At 49.1% G+C, this 23496-nt stretch overlaps 1 protein-coding gene across 1 annotated transcript; it reads right to left on the reverse strand.

Annotated features, from left to right (window-relative positions):
• Window positions 1-515: 515 nt before the first annotated feature.
• On the reverse strand, window positions 516-23172 carry PCP4L1 (Purkinje cell protein 4 like 1). The gene is made up of 3 exons (XM_039246454.1): window positions 22963-23172; window positions 2167-2221; window positions 516-1582 (listed from the first exon to the last, which is right to left on the reverse strand). Exons 1-3 carry the CDS (start codon window positions 22969-22971, stop codon window positions 1440-1442), a joined length of 207 nt encoding a protein of 68 aa, XP_039102385.1. The 5' UTR covers window positions 22972-23172; the 3' UTR covers window positions 516-1439.
• Window positions 23173-23496: the final 324 nt, after the last annotated feature.

The raw sequence follows: 23496 nt of genomic DNA on the forward strand, positions 1-23496 counted from the left end.
AGATTAGTTCTCAGCAGTGCAAGCTCCCTTGAACACCATCACTTTATTTAATTCATGGTTTAAAACCTCCGGCATGACAGCGGTGTGCTCTCCTGACCCAGAGCCAACTTCTCCTGCCCCCAGGTCAGAGAAACAGTGGGAAGGAGGGGGGATGTGGGAGGGACAGCGAGCGTAGGTCGCTTGGGGACAGGCCGCCAGGAAGGCTGGGTTTGTTTTCCAAGGGACAGATCCCAAGTGTGCTCTTGGGAGGAAGGCGGGAGGAAGGCGACAGGGAGGGAGGCGAGCACCCTTGCAGGTGTACACGGGGGTGGTGACAGCAGCAGAGAAAGAGACAGTGTGGGAGGCGATTCAAGGTGAGGGCAAGGTCAGGTGGAGGAAGTCTCAGGCAGCGCTGACTTCCTGCGCCACCTCCTGCGCCACCGTGAAATTCTCGCACTTTCTCCCCGACCCCCGCCTGAGGCCAGCTGGGGCTCATACATTCCCTCCAAGAAAAGACAGAAGTAGAGGTTGAATGACTCCACTTGAGGGTTGTTGTTTTTTTTAATCATTATTATACATGCTAAAATCACAAGAGGGGCTATTTCACTTCTGCTCTGACTCCACAGTGGGGATGTGGGGAATCCAGGGGTCACTTGGTTTGGTGGCCTTTAGGGACAGCCAGATTTGGAGGGTTAGAGGGAGGCAGGTTGGCAAAGTCCCAGAAATCCTTCATCTGGTCCATGTCTGCCAGCAGTAGCTGAGTCTCCGGAAAGCCCCCCTCCCTTACTTTTCTTTCCTCTCCAAATCTTCTCTAGTCCCATCTCCCTGCCCTTGACCCTCTGAACCTGTTCTGCCTCTGCCCCTTAGCGTCCTAGACTGGATGATGAAGGAGCCCTTCCTGGAAACTCCTCTACTCAGCATGCACTAACGTGGAAGGTGCTTGATTTGGGTCCGCCTAGAGGGAGGGGGCCCAGTCCCCACGGTCACTTGGCTCCTAGGAGGGAAGGTGGATGTGGTGCTGCAGAAGGGTGTGAGGGGCAAGACATGGTACCGGAAGTGTGAATGTTGTAGCCGGCGGAACAGTGCTGAAGCTCACCCTCGGGCGCCCTGCTCTGAAGGCTTCCCCCTTCCTCCCACACTGGCAGGGGCCCCTCTCTCAGCCTCAAAGCCTCTGGCTCCTCAACCTCATAGGCCAGGCCTGGGTGCTGGCGAAGGAGGCTTATCCCAAGGAGAAGCCGGTCCATCTTTAGCAAGTGGCTGCCAACTGAATTCTTCATCTTCCCCATGTTCCTTGTGTCTCCACTGCTGCAATGGCTTGAGGGGGATATCAGAGAAAATAGTATATAAGGGTGGAATTTGTCTCAACAAGAGGCTAGAGGGGCAAAGAGACAAAGATACATAGGAGTTAGAACTGCGGAGAAGAGGGGAGAAGGGAGAGTGTGAAGGGCAAGACTGGTACTTCAGGAGCTAGGATCCTTTTTCCTTTTCTGGAATCTCCGGAACTTGCCCTGAATAGCAAGGGCAGCCTTCTCTGTTTCCGGTGCTGTCAGATCGATATCAATCTCTTCCTCCTCCTCAGCCTTCTTGGCACTGCCAGCTTTCCCTGCAGAGAGTGGAGAGATTCATTAATGAGAAAACCTGCATGGCCCCTGCCCCTTTCTCCAGGCCCCAGATGCAGTGGTTAGGGTCTGCTTCCTGCTGGGCTCTGCGGGGTTCTCCAATCTTTGCCAGGCCTGAGGATGCCTGATAGCTTGAGTCGGGGAACCGAGGCTGAGAGCGATCTCAAATTACTTAGGAGCTTTGCTACGCTTAGACCAAGATGGCAAATGTCTTCTGTCACCACTTTATTCCTAAGTCCTGCAATTCATATCCAGAACGTACTCACTTTCCTCAGCTTGCCCTCAATTTCTGATTGAGACAGTGGCTGGGTTACCTGGTGACTTTCTTCCTATCACAGTGCCTGTTTCCCAGCATTCCAGAGCCAGTGTCTAAAATCAAAGAGTAAATGCTGGGAGGTTTACTTCTGAAGAAAAGTGGAAGGAATTCTAATCTAGTGCTTGGTTTCACTTATCCACATTCCTATTCCGATTACATCTGACTCTGGGAGCTTCCAGACTTAGAGCCCTACCTGTCTTCATGTCCATGTATTTACCCGCTCTACCGATTGCCTAGTCCAAGCCCACTCACCCTTTTCCTCTGGGCCAGGTGCCTGGTTGGTTGCTGGGGATGTTTTGGTATTAAGCTGGAAAAGACAAATCAGAATGTCAGAGATTCATAGAAGCACTAAGGTGCCATCCCTTAGAGTCTATCAACACTTTCAGGTCCTCCTCTTACCAAGCACATTCCCTAGGCTTTTGGAGAAATGGGTCTTGAGATCAGAAAGAGGAAGAAAAGTCATCAAAACTCATTCAACAAGTATTTATTGGTGCTAGGGAAGTTGTAGAGAAGAGAACAGGTGAAAGCTCATGGGGTTTACGTTCTAGTGCACCGATAGACTAATAAACAAACTTGTATGCTAAGTGGCCATAAGTGCTGTAGAGAAAAGACAGGCAAAGGGGTAGTGAGGGCTGGGGTGGGAATGGAGAAATACAGTTGTGCACAGAGTGGTCAGGAAAATCCTCTCTGAAAGTGGCAAAAGAGCCAAGAGATATGAGATGAGGGAGCTTCCACTGGCTGTGGGCGAGAAGGGAGCTGAGCCTATCTGAGCAAGAGACCATCGTAGCTGTAGATCTCCTGAACTGCGAGATCATGACCTGGGCCAGAATCAAGAATCGGACACTTAACCAACTGAACCATCCAGGTGCCCCTCATTGCTTCTGTTTTGCAAGCAAAATAGGTAACATGGTCATCATCCAAAAGGAGGAGGGAAGTGGTACTGGAGGAAGGAAGAGGGAAAGAAGGGATGAAATACTCATCCAGGAAAGCAGGACAGTGAACAAACCAGGGAACAGTAATAGCATTGCTGGGAAGCACGGGGGCCCCTCATAAGGCCAAGGCCATGAATTTGAAACAAGATTAGTCAACGATTTGTGTGCTTGTCTCTAGCCTCTCTGCCCACAGGGAGAGTTAAATTCAAAATAATAGTACTTCCCCTTCTTCAGAATTATGTCACCAGAGCTGCTTCATCTGGACATTTCTATCTCATGGTACAATCCATCCTGAGACAGAGGCACGCCTGTGGGCTCCTGGGTGCCCTTGGAGTCTGTTTACTCATTTCAAAATTGAGTACTTGATATTTGCCAAAATACAGGACCTGAGTGCTTTCACAAAGGTTTTGTCATTTCATCCTTAGACTAGCTCAATGGAGTATACAGTATTCATTTTAGCAATGCAAACCTTTGCTGGATGACTGCCAGATATAAGGGCTCTGCTTTAAGGAGCTGATAGAATCCAGCTTATGGTTGTAGATTATGCCATTTATACTCTATTTTGATAAATATTTACCAACCACTTGCTTATGTTTGATTCTCTGTACTAATGGAGTATAGAAGAAACACGAGATTCATTTATTCAACAAATATATCAGTGCCTAATACATGTCAAGTATTATTCTAGATGCTGGGGATGCAGCAGTGAGCAAAAAAAAGTTCCTGAACTCATTAAACACGTATGCCCGTTGGTGACATGTTCCAAGACGGAAAATGAAACAGTGTAATTAGGAAGTCTCTCTGATGAGTGACATTCAAGAAGAAGTTTGAAAGACATATGTAAACAAGCCATGTGAATGTGTGGGGGAAGAGCCTTCTCGGCAGATGAAATGTGAGGTGGAAAGTCCCTGAGGCAAGTTTTGTGCCTGCCAAGTTCATGGAAGAGTAAGGAAACCAGCATGGCTGGAGCCGAGTGAATGAGGGAGAGCGTGTAAGAAATGAAGCTGGGTCGGGAGCCAGAATAGGAATGTCTGTGGACCAGAGCAAAGGCTTTGGATTTTGTTTTTCAGTTGATGGAAAGGCATTACAAAGTTTGGGGCAGAGGGAAACATGGTCTGATATGTTTTTAAAGAATCACTTTGCTGCTCGGAGAACAGACGCTATAGAAAGGCAAGAGAAAACCAGGGCAAAGAATTATGAGGATGACAAGCCAGTGAGTGGTATAAGCCAGATCATGGAGGTGATGGGAAGTATTCAGACTTGAGACAATTTTCATGGTAGGATAAATGGGACTTTTTGATGGATGTGTGTGTAAAGATAGTTCTTTCAAAGACCTCTGCTTTAAGAGCAGCAGAGAAATTTGACAGAAGGTGGGGAAGAATGTGGATGGGAGAGTGTTTCGGTAAGATGGGGATGAGTTAGTTGAGAAGGAAAATTTGATAATGCAGAAGAGGGCTAGTCACTAGAGTGGTGCTTTGTTTTTTATTTCTAGGAGAGAGAGAGACAGCTTGAGCAGGGGAGGGTCAGAGAGAGAGGGAGTGACAGACTCTGAAACAGGCTCCAGGCTCTGAGCGGGCAGTCAGCACAGAGCCCGACCCGGGGCTTGAACCTACGAACCACGAGATCATGACCTAAGCGAAAGTCGGACGCTTAACCAACTAAGCCACCCAGGCGCCCCTAGAGTGGTGCTTTGAACAGGCAAAAGGAAACGGATCTAGTACACAGGTAGAGGGGTTGGCCTCAGAGATGTAGAGGGTCCATCCTAATACAGGAATGAAGGCAAAGAATATGGGCATGGGTGCAAGCAAGATGGTACATGTAATGAAACTGTATGAAAGTTCTCTTCTGATTGCTTCTATTTTCTCAGTTAAACGAGAGGCACAATTGTCAGCTAGGAGTGAGGAAGAGGAAGAGGGGGGCCAGGAAGTATTAAAGGTTTGAGGAGAAAGGAGAATGAGTGACATAATCGTATAAGAAAGTTAAGAGAGTGAATGGTGAGATGTGGTAGGGTCACCAGGCAGCACTAAGGGCCCACTTGAGGTTAATGGACTTAACGTGATTTAAAATGAAACCAATTCAGATATTGTCCCCAACTTCCAGGCTGAGTGAAGAGATCAAAACAAGTACCCAAACAATATTTACTGAGAATTGCTTATGTGCCAAACATTATCTCATTGGATCCTCTGAAATTTCTGAAGTGTCATTCCGATTTCGTAGTTGAGGAAACAGGCTTAGAGATGTTAAAGATCATGTCCAAGGTCAAGCCACACTGCTAGAAAACAGTGGAACCGGCTTTGGGACCCAGGGCAACGGACTCCACGTTCAACCATCAGGCTCTGCGATTTCCACAGGACGGAATATTGTGGCATGCTGGCCAAAATATGCCAATATGCTAACAATTACCGAATCTAGGTGAAAAGCACATAGATGCACACTGAACTGTCCTTTCAACTCTGATAAATTTTTCTAATAAAAAGATAGGGGGAAATAAGAAAATAATAATTTACAGTAAAACAAAAATTATTAAGACATTTTTTAAAAGTACATTGTGGGGGCGCCTGGATGGCTCAGTCGGTTAAGTGTCAGACTTCAGCTCAGGTCATGATATCACAGTTCGTGGGTTCAAGCCCCGCGTCAGGCTCTGTGCTGAATGCTTGCTCAGAGCCTGGAGCCTGTTTCAGATTCTGTGTCTCCTTCTCTCTCCCCCTCCCCTGCTTGCACTCTGTCTCACTCTGTCTCTCAAAATTAAATAACTGTAAAAAATTTTTTTAAAATAAATAAAAGTACATTGTAAACTAATATGGTCCAATTTTTGTAAAAGATATAGAGTACATGTATATATATGTTTGTGTATGTGTGTGTACACACATATATATACATATATACACATTTCAATTTAAAAATCTGGAAGAGGAGTGCCTGGCTGGCTCAGTCAGAAGAGCACACAACTCTTAATCTCAGAGTCAGGAGTTCGAGCCCCATGTTGGGTGTAGAGATTACTTAAAAATAAAATCTTGGGGCACCTGGGTGGCTCAGTCAGTTAAGCACCCAACATTGGCTCAGGTCACGGTCTGATCGTTCATGGGTTCGAGCCCTGCATCGGGCTCTGTGCTGACAGCTCAGAGCCTGGAGCTTGCTTTAGATTCTGTGTCTCCCTCTCTCTCTACCCCTCCCCCCCCACACTCTGTGTCTCTCTCTCAAAAAATGAATAAACATTTAAAAAATGTTTTTAATAATAATAATAATCATAAAAATCTGGAAGGACATTGACAAAAGCGTTCCTGAAACTCTGGAATTTCTGCTAGTTCCCCTTTTGTTTTGTTTTAAGTTCATTTATTTATTTTGAGAGAGAGAGAGAGAGCATGAGCAGAGAAGGGGCAGAAAGAGAGGGAGAGAGTCCCAAGTAGGCTCAGTGCTGTCAACATGGAGGCAAACACAGGGCTTGAATCCACAAACTGTGAGATCATGACCTGAGCCGAAATCAAGGGTCAGACACTTAACCCTGAACCACCCTGGGGCCCCTGATTTGTTTTTTTAAGTAAGCTCCAGGTCCAACTTGGCACTTGAACTCAACTCACGACCCTGAAGTTAAGAGTCATGTGCTCTACTGATTGAGCCAGCCAGGCACTCCTTTGCTAGTCGCCCTTTGACCAAAAGAAAGGGTCCATGAAAAGAAAGTTGTTCCTGAGATTCTTGGGGGGCCAGTCGGTCATTGCTTTCCCTCCCCATGATCTTCCTGTGGTCAAATTTATTTATTTATTTATTTATTTTGCACATGATCAATATAATGGCCCGGTAGTCAGTTACATGACACGTTCCACTCTAGTACACCGTCATCACGAGTGGTTCGTCCACACTGCAAAAGCAGGGCAGGGATGGGGAATAGAACAGTCGATAGTCCAGGCAAGAAGGCCGTGGGTCCAGAGGCAAATTCTGTAGCCCGTGATCTCCCACTTCAAATCCTACTTTCTCGATTGCCAGCAAATCCCTGACTCTGCTCCTTGCTTTAACTGCTATCCCTCTGTCTGACTCTAAGCCTGTTCCCTTAATCCACCAATTCTTTTCTCTCGCCCTGGCCCCTCCCCTTTGGAGGAAAATCACTACCCACTTCTAAATATCTCCCTTCAGATGGCTATCTCTTCCTCTACTTTGCTTCTCAGATCGGCTAATCTTGAGCTTCCTCTGAGCAGGAATATGTGTCAGGACAGACCCGCACACCAGCCCCCGCTTCCCCTCTGCCCTGCCAGCCTGTCTCCCGTCCTGAGTCTCTCCTGCGATTACTGACCCTGGAACGGAGCCATGGCTCAGCTGCCGTCTGGTCTTCCAGGGGTTCCCAGCCCCGTTTGGCTTCAATTTATGAGGGGTCGCTGGGGAGACCAGCGAAGGGGGCTTGCTGTAGGGAGGAGAAAGCCCCCATTACTCACAATGCCCCCTTGAAGTCTCCCTCGTACCTTCTGCTGAGAAGTAGCATGCGGAGTCTTCTCCCTCCTGCCCCTCCTCCCTCGGCCCTTTCCAGCCAGTTCTCAAAATAGCCGCTCTGAACACTGGATTTCTAGATTTAGTCTTTGGTGGTTTGCTGAGGTTGGGGGTGGGGGCAGTTAGCTCACAGGTTGTCAGCTCCCACACTCTATACAGTACTCAGTCCTTGACTGGTCCCTGGTCTCTGCCCCAGCTCTCTTGTTTGTTTTCCAGAAACTCAGCAATTTTAGATGAATCAATGTCCCCTGGTATATCACCTGCAGGGAAGTGGACTAATTGCGTTTCAGATAAACCAGGAAGGCATTGGGGTCCTCTCTGGGTGAACCAGAAACCACATGTTCTTTAAGAGTGTTTCTCACAAGAACTCACATCTGCAGAGGATCGAGGCTAACTCGCAAGAGCTGGGATGGGTGAGCGATTCTCAGCCTCTCCCCGCCTCACGTCCCAGGGATGGATCACACACTTTCGGGTGCTCTTCTATTTCTTTCGATCCTGAGCTCTTCCGACCAGTAATAACAACAGTGAAACGGGTTAGTAAACCGTTCCTCTTCCTTATAGGACCCAGCAGGAGAACAAGAAGAAATCAAGGACTACAGCGTGCCGCCTCACCCTGCCTTATTAATCATCACATATGTCACAGCTACTCTGTGCCAGTCACTTTTCTACACGCTTAAGGCACATTGACACATTGGATCTTATAACAGCCCTACAAGATGGTTAGTGTCTCTCTTCTCATTTTACAGGTAAGGAAACAGGCCAAGAGAGTAACCTGCCTACAGTCACACAGCTAAGTAGCAAAACCAGAATTTGAATCAAGACAGTCTGACTCCAGAGTCCCTGCTTTTGAACAGCATGCTATTCTATCTCTCCATCACTATCCAAGGAAGGAAGGTAGGAAGGAAAATCCTAACCATTGTCACAGTCAGCCATATTCAAGGGCCAGTCTCTTAATCCACAGTCTCTAGCACTTTCTATTTTTTTTTTTTAGTTTTAATGTTTTTATTTATTTCTGAGAGAGACAGAGAGACAGAGAGAGAGCAGGGGAGGGTCAGAGAGAGGAGACACAGAATCTGAAGCAGGCTCCAGGCTCTAAGCTAGCTGCTAGCACAGAGCCTGACGCGGGGCTCAAACCCATGAACCGTGAGATCATGACCTGAACCGAAGTCGGACGCTTAACCAACTGAGCCACCCAGGCGCCCCTCTAGCACTTTCTTATGTACACTCTACAGGGGACATAGGGAGCAGTGTCCTGTCCTCCCATTATGGGGAAATCCTTTTTTTTTTTTTTAAAGTTTATTTATTTTGAGGCAGGGAGGAGCAGAGAGAAAATCCCAAGCAGCTTCTACACTGGCCAATATGGGGCTCGAACTCACGAAACGTGAGATCATGACCTGAGCCGAAATCGAGTTGGACGCTTAACCACTGAGCCACCCACGTGCCCCCCCCCCCCCCAGCCCATTACGGGGAAACCTTACATATTATCACACAGCCTGACCCCGGTGCATGTGGGCAGACTCAGATTCCTGCTCTGCTAGTTGAGCCAACCCCCTGATTCTGGCTTTTATCTCGGCGTGTGCTCCGTGGGCCACCTGACACACACCAGCCCGACCTCTGGAAGATACAGCTACAACCTGATGTACATTCTTCACTCACAGTGAAGCCGTGAAGCTGACACTTCAGATTCTGGAAATTTCGTGTGCGGGACCATCCCACTGGTTTCCATTTCAAAGGACTCCCTCGCTCACATTCAATCTGTGATTCTCTGCTTCTAGGGCGCTTAGGGCTTGGTTCAGTTCAGCCTCCCTGCCCACACAGGACTAAATGTTTCTCACTTCTCAGCACACGCCAAACACTAATTAGCAACTGTGAGGTCCATCCACTCTTGCCTTTCCCCAGAGGCTCCTACCTTCCTTCCTTGCCTACCTTCCTGTATTTTCCTTTCCTCCTCCCCTCTGGGCCTGACGTACTCCAAAGTTCCATTCCATCATGTTGGCGGTAGCTGCCAAGTTCCCCATGAGTATATTCTTGTTACCTCTGTAGTTCAAAGCTGTGAACTCTCCCTTCCCATGGGGAAGGAGGAAAAGGAGAGGCGAGGCCTGTTAGCCTAAGAGCTCTTTCTTCAGGCTCGGAGGCTGCAGAGAGAGTTCTGCAAGTAACAGCCTCGCTTTCCCGGTGAGCTGTCTCCTCCCAGGGCACCATCCGCATTCAAGTGAATCCCTGTTCTTCCATCCAGGTTCCACCCCTTTCTCCTTCTCAGGAGTCTTTACAATCAACTCTGTTGATTCCTCAATCTGAATTCTTTCTTCAACTTCCATTAGAGGGAAAAGCAGCAAGCCTAGGAGCATGCCTTCAGCAACCCCAATACTCAAAGGTTAGGGGGATCTTTTCAACAAACATGAATATTGCAAACAAACAACAATCTCAATCTGTACCTTGCACCTCACACAAAAATTAGCTCAAAGTGCATACAAAGCCTAAAACTATAAAACTTCTAGAAGAAAATATAGGGGGGAAAACTCTTTGTAACCTTGGGGTAGGCAAAAATTTCTTAGCTATACCAAAGATAAAATCCATAAGAGAAAAAAATTATAAATTGGACTTCAGCAAAAGTTAAGAACTGCTCTCTGAGGGGCGCCTCAGAGGCTCAGTCGGTTAAGCGTCCAACTTCAGCTCAGGTCATGATCTCACGGTTCGTGGGGTCAAGTCCCGCATCAGGCTCTGTGCTGACAGCTGAGTCTGGAGCCTGCTTCGGATTCTGTCTCCCTCTATCTCTGCCCCTCGCTTGCTTGTGTTCTCTCTCTCTCTCTCTCTCTCTCAAAAATAAATAAAACATTCTTTAAAAGTAAGAACTGCTTTTTGAAAGATACTCCTAAGAGACTGAAGAGGCAAGCCACAGAGTGGAAGAAAATATCTGCAAATCACACATCTGACAAAGGACTTGTATCCCAGATACATAAACAACTTTCAAATCTCGGTAACATGAATACGATTTGTAAAAACGGGCAAGATATTTGGACACTTCGCCAAAGAAGATACATGGATGACAAATGAGTGCAGGAAAAGATATGACATCATTAGCCATTTGGGAAATTCAAATTAAAACCCCACTGAGATACCATTACACACCACTACTCTAGTGGGTTTTTTTTTTTAATGACAACACGGTGCGCTAGCCAAGATCCAGAGTGTCTGGACCGCTCATATATTGTTGCTGGGAATGCGAAATGGCATGGCCACTTTGGTGGTTTCTCAGGTACCGTCACTGCTGACCCCTACAATCCCACTCTTACATATTTTGCCCAGTGAAATGAAAACCTCTACACACAAACCTGCAAGTGAATGTCTGTAACAGCTTGACTTGTCATCACCAAAAACTGGAAGCAACCCACACGTCCCTCACCTGAGGAAGGGATAAGCAAAGCGTGGTCCATCCGTGCGCTGCGATACTACTCAGCGTTAGAAGGAATAAACCACTGATACAACAGTACGGGTGATGGATGAACCTCAAATGTGTTATGCTCGGGGCGCCTGGCTGGCTCAGTCCATAGAGCATGTGACTACTGATCTCACGGTCTTGTGTTCAAGCCCCACATTGGGCATAGAGCTTACTTTAAAAAAAAAAAAAAAAAAAGCACTAGGCTAAGTGAAAGAAGCCAGTCCCCAAAATCTACATCTGTATAGTATGATTCCGATTAGATGACATTTCTCGTAAGGGTAAAACTATAGGGACAGCAGAAAGATAACCGCAGTGGCAGCTGAGGTCATGGGAGGAGTGGCAACAGAGGGAAAGGAGGGATCTGGGGATGTTGAAACTGACCTGTGTCTGGATTGTGGTAGTGGTTTCATGACCACATGTGTTTGTCAAGATTCACAGACCTATGCACATTGATAAGAGTACATTTCACTGCACAGAAATTATACGTTAATCTTTTCAGTGTGGAAAAAGGTTAAGGGGAGGTCGACAAGCTAGCAATGACTGAGAAGGAGCACTTAGAAAGGTAGGGTAGTAAGATGGACTGGGGGCGGGCTGCCTAGGGCCTCTCAAGGCTCCCCTCTCTTCACAGCCGGGCCCTCTGAACACTTACTGTCTCCATCTCCTCACCTCCCACTCTCCAACCCATTCCAACCCCGCGGCTCCCCCTCCTACTCCACTGAACACCCCCCCCCAACCTCACTTGGCTTGACCTCTTGAAGCATTTAAAACCCAATCATTTCACCTTTCATGATCCATATTCTTTCCCTGACTCCTGATTTTTCTCCTTTCTGGGCACTTCTGCCCAGTGTTTAAGTATTATAAGACTCTCAAGATTTAGAGCCAGACTCTGTTCTCTCTTCCTAGAGGATCGTATCAGGACCTTTGACATCAGTCATCATTTATACCAGCACCATCCAGGAGGATGGAGGTTGGCCGACTGCAGTCTCCCTGAGGAATCTGATCTGTAGCCTGTTTGTGTAAGTCAAGTTTTACAGCCACACCCATCGTTTACACGTTATCTCTGGCTACTCACCACTGCACCAGCAGAGTTGAGTAGTTGCAACAGAAACCATGTGGTCCGCAGAGCCAAATACATTTAGTATCCGGCCCATTACAGAAAAAGTTTCGAATAGAACTGTAACAGATCTTTCTGCGGTGATAGAAACGTTTTATATCTGTGCTGTCTGAGATGTGGCATCCGTGTGGCTGTTGAATACTTATGTAGTATAGCCAGGGCCACTGAGGAATAAAATGTATCATTTTATTTCATTTTAATGCCTAAGTTAAGAGTTAGTTGTTAATTAAAGAATTAATAAGTTGAAGAGCGACATGTGGCTAGCAGCTGCCATACTGAAGAGCACAGGGCGTCACTGCGGACTCAGATGCACATCTCTACCCCAGAGCTCTCCTCTGTGTTTCCAAACACCTCCACCAGATGGTCCCCGGAAACCTCAAGCTCTATGCGCCTCAAACCAGACTCAGAATCCTGCTTACTCAACCTCTAGTCTTCTGCCAATATTGTCTATCACCTCCAGTCGCGCAAGCCAGAAACCTGGAAACCGCCCTCCACAAGTGTCCTCCTTTCCTTCACACTGTGTGTCCGGTTCAGTATTAACTCTAACTTTATCTCCTAAAGATCTCTTATTCCCTGCGCTTCTGTCCACCGCTACAGCCCTAACGCAGTTGCTTTCTACGCGGGCCACTGCAGCAGCCCAGGTGGTTACCGATGCTCTTGGGATAAAGAATACAATCCTTGCCGGGGCGCCTGGGTGGCTTAGTCGGTTAAGCGTCCGACTTTCGCTTAGGTCATGATCTCGCGGTTTGTGGGTTCGAGCCCCGCATCGGGCTCTGTGCTGACTGCCAGCTCAGAGCCTGGAGCCTGTTTCAGTCTGTGACTCCCTCTCTCTCTGACCCTCCCCTGCTCACGCTGTCTCTCTCTCTCCTAGAAATAAATAAAACATTAAAAAAAAAAAAAAGAATACAATCCTTGCTGTGGTCGAAAGGGCCCTACAGTACGCAGCCTCTGATTGAGTTAGTTACCTCATCTCTGGAACATAGCTTGTGCTTCCCACTTCAGACCTTGGCACATGATTCTCTTAGCTTTGCTTCCCTTTGATCTAGTTAATTCCTGCTTATCCTTCGGAGCTTCCCTCAAGAGGTCCTTCTTCCAGGAGGCTCTTCTTAGCTACCCAGACTTGGCTAAGGCACTTAGTATGTTTGTTCTTGTTGTTGTTTATTTATTTACTTTGAGAGTGAGAGAGAGAGAGAATCCCATGCAGTCTCTGCACTGTGAGTGTGGAGCCTGATGCAGGACTCAAACCCATGAACCGGAGCTGAAATCAAGAGTTAGATCCTTAGGTGGGGCGCCTGGGTGGCTCAGTGGTTAAGCATCTGACTTTGGCTCAGGTCATGATCTCACGGTTTGTGGGTTCAAGCCCTGGGTCGGGCTCTGTGCTGATGGCTAGCTCGGAGCCTGGAGCCTGCTTCAGATTCTGTGTCTCCCTCTCTCTCTGACCCTCCCCTGCTCATGCTGTCTCTCTCTCTCTCTCTCTCAGAAATAAATAAAACATTTTTTAAAAATTAAAAAAAAAGGGGGCGCGTGGGTGGCTTAGTCGGTTAAGCGTCCGACTTTTGCTTAGGTCATGATCTCGCGGTTCGTGGGTTCAAGCCCCGCGTCGGGCTCTGTGCTGACTGCCAGCTCAGAGCCTAGAGCCTGTTTCAGAGTCTGTGACTCCCTCTCTCTCTGACCCTCCTCTGCTCACGCTGTCTCTCTCTCTCTCCTAGAAATACATTTTAAAAAACATTTTAAAAAAAGAGTTAGATGCTTAGGGTCACCTGGGTGGCTCAGCCAGTTGAGCATCCAACTTTGGCTTAGGTCACGGTCTTATGGTTCGTGAATTTGAGCCCCATGTCAGGCTCTGTGCTGACAGCTCAGAGCCTACAACCTGCTTCGGATTCTGTGTCTCCCTCTCTCTCTTCCTCTCCCCTGCTTGCACTCTGTCTGTTTCTTTCTCTCTCAAACAATAAATAAACCTTAAAAAAGAAATTTAAAAAAAGAGTTTGATGCGTAATTGATTGAGCCCCCCAGGCACCCCTCATTATATTTTAAATAGCACCCAGGATTTCCTCTTGGTAGCACTTATAACTGGTGTAACTAAATAATAATTTTGTGATTAAATATTGGATGTCCGTCTCCTCCATTTGGGTGTTACATTTCTATGAGGTGGGGGTGCTGTCTACCTACTACTGTACCCCCAGTGTCTGGCACAAGGCCTTTATAGGAGATACTCTCAAGATTTGTTGAATGAATGAAAAAGTTCCTTCTCTGATCCATTTGCCACCTCATTGGGATTTCTGAAATCAAATTTGTTTTTGCATGGCTGAGGGCCCCCTCTCTATGGGCAGTTCAGAGGCCAGATCACTGCTTTTCCTCAAGTCAGTACATGTGCCTGAAAAGGAGCTGAGGCCAAAGGAGAACATCTCTAGAAGTGTATTTCATATTCCCTGTATAGCATTCAGCATCCCTTCCCCACCCTTACCACCTACCAGATTCTACTTCCTTGAAAGCAAAGTCCATGTTTACCATTTATTTGTGTCTCACAGTAACTACACAGAATAGGTACTCAATAGATATTTGTTTATGTGAGTTAACATCTCTGGCCTCGAATTCCCGGAAGGAGTGTTAAGTTATATTAGGTGGAGCTAGACAGATCCGGTTTCATATCCTGGGTCTGCATTGACAATCTTCAAATCCCAGTCCTGGGGCACCTGGGTGGTTTAGTCAGTTAAGCATCTGATTTGGGCTGATTTGGGCTCAGGTCATGATCTCACAGTTCCTGGGTTCAAGCCCCACGCCGGGCTCTGTGCTGACAGCTCAGATCCTGGAGCCTGCTTCAGATTCTGTCTCTCTCTCTCTGCCCCTCCCCTCCTTGCTCACCCCCTCTCTTTCTCTCAAAAAAAAAAAAAAAAATCCCAGATCTGTCATTCCTAGCTGTGTGACATTGGATAAACCACTTAGCCTTGCTGTGCTCAGACCTGTCGTCTGCAGAAAAGAGATAATATCTATTTTGAAGGGAGACAAGAATTAGAGAAAATGTATGTAAAATGCCTAGCATATATTAAAATAAACAGCTATTATTTTGAAGTAATGTAATCCTGGGTTAAATATAAGAATAGGTCAAGTTACTGGGGAATTGCATGGTTAAAGTTCTGGAATCAAAGACTGAAGTTGCTACAGAGTCTATCTTCCCAATGTAGGGCTGAAGGGGGAGGGCGGTGCCTCGGGTGGTTCTAAGGAGGCTGGAGTAAGACCTTCATAACGGAGCTCTTCTCACCCCAAACTAGTGCTGGAAATCAGTCTCCCCCTTCCCAGTGCTTGTCTCCAGAAATGCTGACAATGGCTCTGAACTCTGGTAAAGGGGGGGAGGGGCAACAATAGTCAGCTTGGACAGAACCTGTACTCTGTAACAGCAGTTGCCTACATCTGTGGCCACCCCCCCCCACCCCGGTTCACAGGAAGTGTGTCCTATACAACACTTCCATAAATGTTCACGTTGCATTTCAAAGAACTCTAGGGGCCCCTGGGTGGCTCGACTGAGAGCATCAGACTCTTAAGCATCAGACTCTTGATTTTGGCTCAGGGCGTGATCTCCCAGTTCCTGGGTTTGAGCACTGACAGAGCAGAGCCTGCCTGGGACTCTCTCTCTCTCTGCCCTTACCCTGCTTGTATGTGCATGCCCACATTCTCTGTCTCTCAAAAATAAATAAATACACTCAAAAAAAAAAAAAAAGAAAAAACCTCTAAGACACAGACACACATTTTATTTTTTAATCCTGATGATGATTGTGCAGAACTGCTCGTTGCCTCAGAAGGATGGCTTGTTCGTTGCTGTTTTGGCAAAACGCCTGAGGACAGGCAAGCCGCCACTGGCGAACAGGTGCCTTATCACTTTAGGACTGACTCCCCCTGCTTCCTTCAGGGGCTGGTTTCTTCCTTCCTTTGTCTTTTTCATCTTTAATGGCGTTGCCACAGCAACCAGTGTCACCAGAATTGGCAAGACCACGTCACCCCCTTTGCTCCGAGCAGCAAGTTAGAGCCAACCTTGGAGAAGGTAAACCACCTGGGGATCCCTGTGCTCCTCTTCCCACTGGGCTCTTAAAAGAGGTGCCACGCACGGGTTGTTCAGAGCAGCGAAGGAAGGAACCAAGGAGGACCTCACCACACCTGGGTTTGCACGATCTGGCGTGGCTGCTTTGCAAATGAAAACACATCATCTACACAGTCTAGTGCGGCTGGAATCACCGAGTTCAAATGCACAGGCCACAGGGACTCAGGATCCTGTCCCACAGTCCAGGGCAGGAAGCCTCAGAAGGGCCTGACTCCTAAACATCCGAAATATGAGCGCCCGAAAGACCCCTACCCCTTCCTTGCTTTGCTCTCGACGTACATCCCAGCCCGTTACCTCCCTGCTTGCTCTAGGGGTGCAGAAAGGGAAAGAAGACGGGAGTTCACGCATCCGCTTCCAAGTGGTGACAAAGAGGGTCCCCAGGGACCCTCGTACACTGGCTGACCTACCCTCCCCCAATGCCAAATGGAGGTTGCTGCCGAAGGACTGCAGAGACGCCCGTGGGATGCCCCGGGGCCTCCGCGAGCCCCCAGCCTGCTGTTCGGAGCACTGTTGGAACCGTTTCAATCCCTTCAGTGCAGCAACCAGCTGCAGTCTTCAAGCCGCCTCTGAAAGACTAAGTCAAGGTCACCCTCAAGACAACAACGGAAAGAGAACTGGGGATTCTTATTTCAGGTTCCACATGCACACAGTCTTCTCCTAATAGAAGGAATACAACCCAAATACCCTGGAACCCAGATGCCTCCTAAAACAGGAACTAGACCTAAGCAGAGCTCCTGAGCAACCCCCCTCCCCGCGCCCCCTCCCCCCCGCTCTGCCCCGGCCCATCAGACACTCCTGCCCTGTTGCCTGGAATAGAGTACCCCCCACCGGAGTCAGAGGCAGAATTCCTCGGCCATGCCAGCTCATGGCACGCAGTGAGTGAGTCAACAGCCCCGGCCGTTCCCCCCAGCACGGGCTGCTACAGTTTAATGAGCGGTTGTTTGCGGGGCCCTGCACGCAGCTTGGAGCTGTGCCTTCTACCCCACACTGAGGGTAGGGGGTGGGGGAGAGCGAGCAGTGCCAAGCATCATTTATTACTATAATCTTCAATGTGCATCCCACCCGTGGCGTTAATGTCCCAAAATAAACGTATTAATCCCCCCGCAGCCTACAAAGCAAACACTCAGCTGGAGGGCTTTGTGTGGGAGGGAAGCAGCACCAAGGACAACGGAGTGGGAAATGGCACCTCTTTCCCCCCGGGGTGCGGGGTGCGGGGAGCTGCTGGGGAACCCACGTGGGCACGCCTCCAGGAGTCAGCCTGGAATGAAGCAATAATCAGACTTCAGGGAGGAGAATGTGACAAGGTCCAGGATCTGAGGCACTTGCTTACGGGCACCTGCAGGGATGCGGATCTCTTGGAAAAAGTGGTTTGGGATCTGCTTCTGACCTGGCTCACTCACTCAGGTAAAATAATTCTGGGGCAAGTCAGGGCGATTTGAGCAGCAGGTCTGGAACATGGATTTAGAAAAGCGTGCGCTTGGGATTCTGGACTCCTGGTAGGCTTCTAACCCTTACTGTGTAGGTCAAACACATTCTTCTTTCCCCCTTCTTAGAGTTTTCCTCCCAAAGCCTTTGTACTCTTCTTGGAAGTCAAGTGGCCAGAGGAAGGGCCCTTGTTTGGTTCGTAGGTACACCAAGTTTACTTAGAGATCTTTTGTCCTGCACTGGTCCTCAAGTCAAAACTTTATTAATGTTAAGAGAACTGCTCGCTTTCTTCTTTCCTTCCTCCCTCCCTCCCTCCCTCTCTCTCTCTCTCTCTCTCTCTCTCTTTCTTTCTTTCTTTCTTACACCAAGTTCACTTAGAGATCTTTTGTCCTGCACTGGTCCTCAAGTCAAAACTTTATTAATGTTAAGAGAACTGCTCGCTTTCTTCTTTCCTTCCTCCCTCCCTCTCTCTCTCTCTCTCCCTTTCTTTCTTTCTTGCTTGCTTGCTTGCTTGCTTGCTTGCTTGCTTGCTTGCTTTCAGAAAATTGCTCCTTCTGGTCCTTGATGCTCTGCAGTTATGGGATCAATGATGGACACCAGAAACTAAGAACCCAGGAAAAGGGAGCCTCCTCCCCCTCACCTCACTCCTGTTAGCTTACCTGCATCACTTCAGCATCTACACCCATCTCCAGGGCGATTAGGCATCCTGCATCAGGAAGGCTAATAGTTACCCTGCCTAGTATTCTACCAAAATGTACGCTGTCGATAATATTATCTCCTGGGGGGTCTCTCGTCTCCCTCTCCCCTCTTGCTCAGCATGTATTAAATCACATTGCTTAGCTTTCCTATAGAAAGTTTTTGTGATACAGTCCTTAAAAGTTGCATATAAATCAAAGCATTCTATGCTCGCTGGGGTAACATATTAAAGGACTCATGGAAAGTTCTTTTGGAATGAGCAGTCTGTGCTCTAGTCTTGGTTCTAGTATCATGTAAACTTAGATCAGCTTTGGGCCTCAGTTTTTCTCATCTGTAAGAATGGGAAGATGGGATCAGATGGTCTTTAGGGTTTCTTAACAAATCTAAGATTATAGCACTAAAATGTCTGGATAGGGTTGCCTGGGTGGCTCCGTCAGTTCAGCGTCTGACTCTTGACCTCAGTTTAGGTCTTGAGCTCAGGGTTGCGAGTTCAAGTGTTGGGTTCCACACCGGGCATGAAGCCTAGTTTAAAAAAATTGTTTTTTAATAATAAAATGTTTGGATACGTTATTTGGGATTTTCTTGGTGAAAGATATACCTGTATTTCCATTTTGAAGAATTTTTACAAACCAAGTTTCTTCCCTCCTTCCCTCCTTCCCTCCTTCCCTCCTTCCTTCCCTCCCTCCCTCCCTCCTTCCCTCCTTCCCTCCTTCCCTCCTTCCTTCCTTCCTTCCTTCCTTCCTTCCTTCCTTCCTTCCTTCCTTCCTTTCGTTTGGTTATTTTGAGAGACAGAGAATCCCAAGCAAGTTCTGTGTGGTCAGTGTGGAGCCCAACACGGGGCTCGAACCCACGAACCGTGAGATCATGACCTGAATCAAAATCAAGAGTCAGCCACTCAACTGACACCCGAGCACCCACATTTTTTCCATGATAAAAGTGACTCATGAAGGGCAATTTGGGACCATAGAAAAACAGAAAACAGGGAGAGGCATTCATAGAACCACTACCCTGAAAGAACAATTACTCACCCGATCCCTTCTTCCTCTTCTCCCCCTTCAGCCCTGTCTCCATCACTTGTATCCATGAAGACCTCCCCCCAAACAGGAAAGATGCCTCAAGTTTGCATATTTCAACTCCAGTCACATTACATATGGGTGCCTGCCCTTATAGACCCTTGACATTGTAAGATGTAACAGATCACAGCTGCAGCTTAGGGAAAAGAGTCGTCCTGATTCCTGGTTGGAAGGTAACAGTCACCCACTTTTCCCAGTGAGAGGCTCCCGCTCAAGCAGCTAAAGCCAACAGCCTGGACGGGTGACTAAGAAAGGGATGAGCAAGTTCTAGAACCAAGTTCTGATTTCCCTCGCTTTGGAAGGCAGATTATTTCCAGAGGTGGAAGGCATACCAATATCAAGTAGCTAGCCCTTCTATTTTATATGTCCGGTAAAACCATCATCATAATAATAAAATACTGAAGACAGAGGGAAACTTGGATCCCCTCCAAGTCCCTACCAGGTTCCCTAAAAACTAGCTCATGGAAGAAGACAACAGAATGATATCAACCTGCCCGAGCTTCCATTGTGGGGAAGGTCGCGGATTCTGACAGATGTGCACAGGAAAGGACACGATCTCCCAAATGTGATATCCCTTTCCTATGACCTCAGGGGAGAGCAAGCAGAATGATAAAGGAGGGAGTACCAGTTCTAAGCTCTCTGCTAGTGAGATTTTTAATGGATCTGTTCCGTGCTCCGGCCCCTGCCAGCCAGACACCCCGACGACACCGTGCAGCCAGTTCCCAGGCACCCATGACCCCCATTTCAACAGAATGATGGCCAGACCAAGGGATTGCTCCAGCCGGGCTCCTCGCGGTTGAGAAATGCAACAGGATCACAGGAGAACTTGCATCTGTGCTATAAGCAGCCAGCGACACCGTAGGAATATGACAAGGGGTTATAGGAAGAGCGGCCAGGGACTGCGTGCATCTCCCATTCCCATCCTTGGGTGAAACGAGCGAGAAGTTATGAAACTGTAAGACACAGACGGTTTTCCACAGCAATCAAGTCCTGCCTGCAGCTGTGAATACGGCAAGCTGGAGCTGAGTCCCCTGCAGCTCCTCTGTGCACGAACACACACACACACACACACACACACACACACACACACACACACACACGTTTACAGGGAAATGATCTGCTGCAGTACTGGGGGACAGCAAAGAGCCATGGAGGCAAAGACGAGCTGGAGACCCCCCCCGCGGCAGCCCCACCAGAACCCCTACACCTCGGGTGTGCTGGGGCTGAAGACTGCACTCTGGTTTATGCTCTTCGGTTGAAAAGGGCATCTCGTAATGAGATCCCAAATCCTTCCAAATCCTCTCGTTTCATGCAGTTTCTCTGAAGCAAGAAAATAAACAGGTGGGGGAGGAGAAGCTTATATAAGAGTTAGGGTGCACGGGGATTTCCTGGGCGAGGCACTTCAGGCTGAGCGAGGAGAGCCTTGGGGCTGCCCAGAGGGACCGACGTGGAGTCTCCCTGGAGCTCCAGAGCCCTGGGCGATACTTCCGCTTTTTATGATCTTTTTTTTTTTTTTTTTACACCGGAGGAAGAAAACAGGCTGGGTCTTGGCCTCTCGGGAAGCAGAGACCCCTTGGGGATCTGGTTCAGAAAGAGCTAGTCTCTGTGTACACGCAGGTAGCTGCTTCTGGATTTTATACTCACCCCTGAAGCCAGGCTCAGCTCCATATTAGAAGGCAGCCTTGACAGCTAAATTGCTAGTTAGATCCAGTTCACTCTGACAGCCTGGGAGGCTGGGTGGGCAACCCCGTGCACACTGACAGCTCGTCCCCATCCAAAGATCCTATGGTCATCACTCTAGCCAGGTTCCGCAACGAAGTCAAGACTTGACATTCGCCTCAAACACCAGACGGTTTTCCTTGTCACCAAAACAGCTTCGTAACTCCGCCAAATCCCCCCTAAATGCCAGCCCCTGTAGCATGTCCTACAGAGAGTCTGTGCGCTTCCCCCAAAAAGCACAGGCTCACCGCACATCTTCATGTTGGCAGAGCCTTCCGATCACAAATTCCCAGGGGATGGCTTGAGTTGCGACTTTCAGATTTAGAAACACTAGAGGGGATCTTGAACTCCAGACCTCAGTGAAAAGAGGACAAAGGAAACCTCTCTTCTCATATCAAGGCTGCTCACATTAGAAGCAAGAGGAAAGGGGAGCCTGGGTGGCTCAGTCAGTTAAGCGTCCGACTTTGGCTCAGGTCATGATCTCATGGTTCGTGGGTTCGAGCCCTGTGCTGACAGCTCAGAGCCTGGAGCCTGCTTTGGATTCTGTGTCTCCCTCTCTCTCTGCCCCTCCCCTGCTCACTTGTGTGCTCTCTCTCACTTAAAAAGAAATAAACACTTTTTAAATGCTAAAAAAAAAAAAAAAAGAAGAAGAAGAAGAAGCGAAAGGAAAGAAGATTGAACAATCTTTCCTATTTTTTCTGAAAGGCTGCCATGGTCACGGTCACAACTAGCTGAGGGACTAGAAGCCATTTTGGGTCATCTGCAGCCCCCAGACCAGCTGAATTTTCCAGGATAGACTCAGTGGGCATGGCAACAAAGACAACATAGCAGTCGGCACTAATTGGCTCCCTGGTCGACAACTTTTAGCAGAGCTCCTGCTAAAGATAAAGATCTAAATTGAGACCTAGGTTCCAAGGTCCTGTCTCCTCACTAAGCTGGTATTCTTGGGAATTCTCACGCTCATTTTCTGTAATATTCCAAAACAGAAAAACAGAAACAGGGAGATAATAACAATAGCTAATGTGGATTGAGTACCTCTCTGTGCCACTGTTCTAAGTCTTTTGCATATTATTATCTCATTTAATGATTAGAACGATCCGAATTATCCCAATTTTACAAGTTAAACAATGAAGCAGAGAAAGATTTAGTCACCTGCCTAAGACCACGTACCTAGGAAGTCATAGGGCTGGGACCTGGCATATGGCTGAGTAGCTGGATTTATCACAAGACCCTGTGAACTAGGAAAGGGGTTGCAGAGAGCACGCTTGTGATGGTAGTGCCCACACTGACTCCACTTGGGAAGGAAGATCCTTGTTTCCGGATCCTCCAAAGGCATTCAAGCAATGGGAGAGGGCTTTCCAAGCCTCTGCTTTGACCCCCACCTATGGACAGTGTCCTTGGAAAAGAGAAAATCCCGGTTGGTGGACTGGCTTTGGCTCAGATGGACTCCACGGGGCCAGCCAGAAAGACCTAGGATGTAACAACCATTGCAGAGGGAGATCTCTCCTGTGGGGGACATCGCTCCAGGAGTGGACATGCCCCCACTACAGGGGCTTCTGAACATCAGAAAAGGTCCCTCCAGTGGTTGGCTCCTGTCTGAATGGGGGGGGGGGGGGGATGCCACCTTCCCAAAAGTAACCACCGCAGGGGGTGAGGGCTGGAGTTCTGGCTGGGTGTTACCTAAGGAGTGCAGGTGCAGCCCAGCGCTCAGGGAGGGAGGGTACACGCGAGCCTCTCTCTCCGAAGTCCGGGGAGTGCAGGGAAGCCCGAGTGACCTCGGAGCGCTGGGACAGATGCACAAGGCGGTACCCTGAGAAGGCGACTTATCACCGGAGACCGCAGTCCCCCTCTACACCCGATTCCAGTACACCCCCCTCTCCCCGGCCCCCCAAAGCTCCATCCACAGCGCCGGGCTTAAAGCCTCCGTCTTGCAGTCGCTGCCCAGCGCCCGGGGCGGGAGCTTCCTCGGAGGGGCAGTGGGGCGCCCCCGGAGGGCTCGGGGGCTCGGGGCGGCCGCGCCCTCCCCCGCTCCCGGGGACCCGCGCCGCGGCCTCCCCGCCGCACGCTCGCCCGGAGCTCACCTCGCTCATCGCGGCGGCCGGACGGGGCGCGGCACGTGCAGCTGAGGCGAGGGGCCCTCGGGGCTGCGCGGGCGACGGCCGCGGGTGGCGGGGCTCGGAGGCGGGAGCCCCGGCCGGCGAGCGGAGGCGAGGCTCGTGCGGGGAGCCGCTGCTCCGGAACGCGCACCCAGGCTCTGGGCGACCAGCTACCCGCCGCCGGGTCCCCTTCCGACCCCGTGCTGTCGGAGCCGCTCCGCGCGCCTCCTCCGGGCCCTCCTTTTATAGGCAGCTCCGCACCCGCCTCCAGGCCGACCAATGGGAGCGCCGCCTGCCGCAGAGTGACGGCGCCGCGCAGCCAATGGTGGCAGCCCCGGCGGTCTGCTGCATTTCCAAACTAGGGTAAGACCGTCCGAGAGCGGGAAGGAGGGGGAGGCCGTCGGGGGAAGAGAGCGCACGGAAAGCGAAGCCGCCGGAGCAAAGGAGGGAGAGGAGGGAGTGGTACCCGAGGGAGAGAAAGAGAGGGAAGGAAGGAGTGTGGGAGTTTGAGAAAGCGGA

This window comes from Hyaena hyaena, unplaced genomic scaffold (genome assembly GCF_003009895.1).
Source record: "Hyaena hyaena isolate Hyena2069 unplaced genomic scaffold, ASM300989v1 scaffold_281, whole genome shotgun sequence".
Lineage (NCBI taxonomy): Eukaryota > Metazoa > Chordata > Mammalia > Carnivora > Hyaenidae > Hyaena > Hyaena hyaena.

Excerpts from the sequence above, each read along its gene's own strand:
- PCP4L1 (XM_039246454.1), bottom strand. Across the intron at positions 1,583-2,166 it reads ACCTGGCCCAGAGGAAAAGG|GGAAAGCTGGCAGTGCCAAG; the intron begins GTGAGTGGGCTT and ends CACTCTCTGCAG.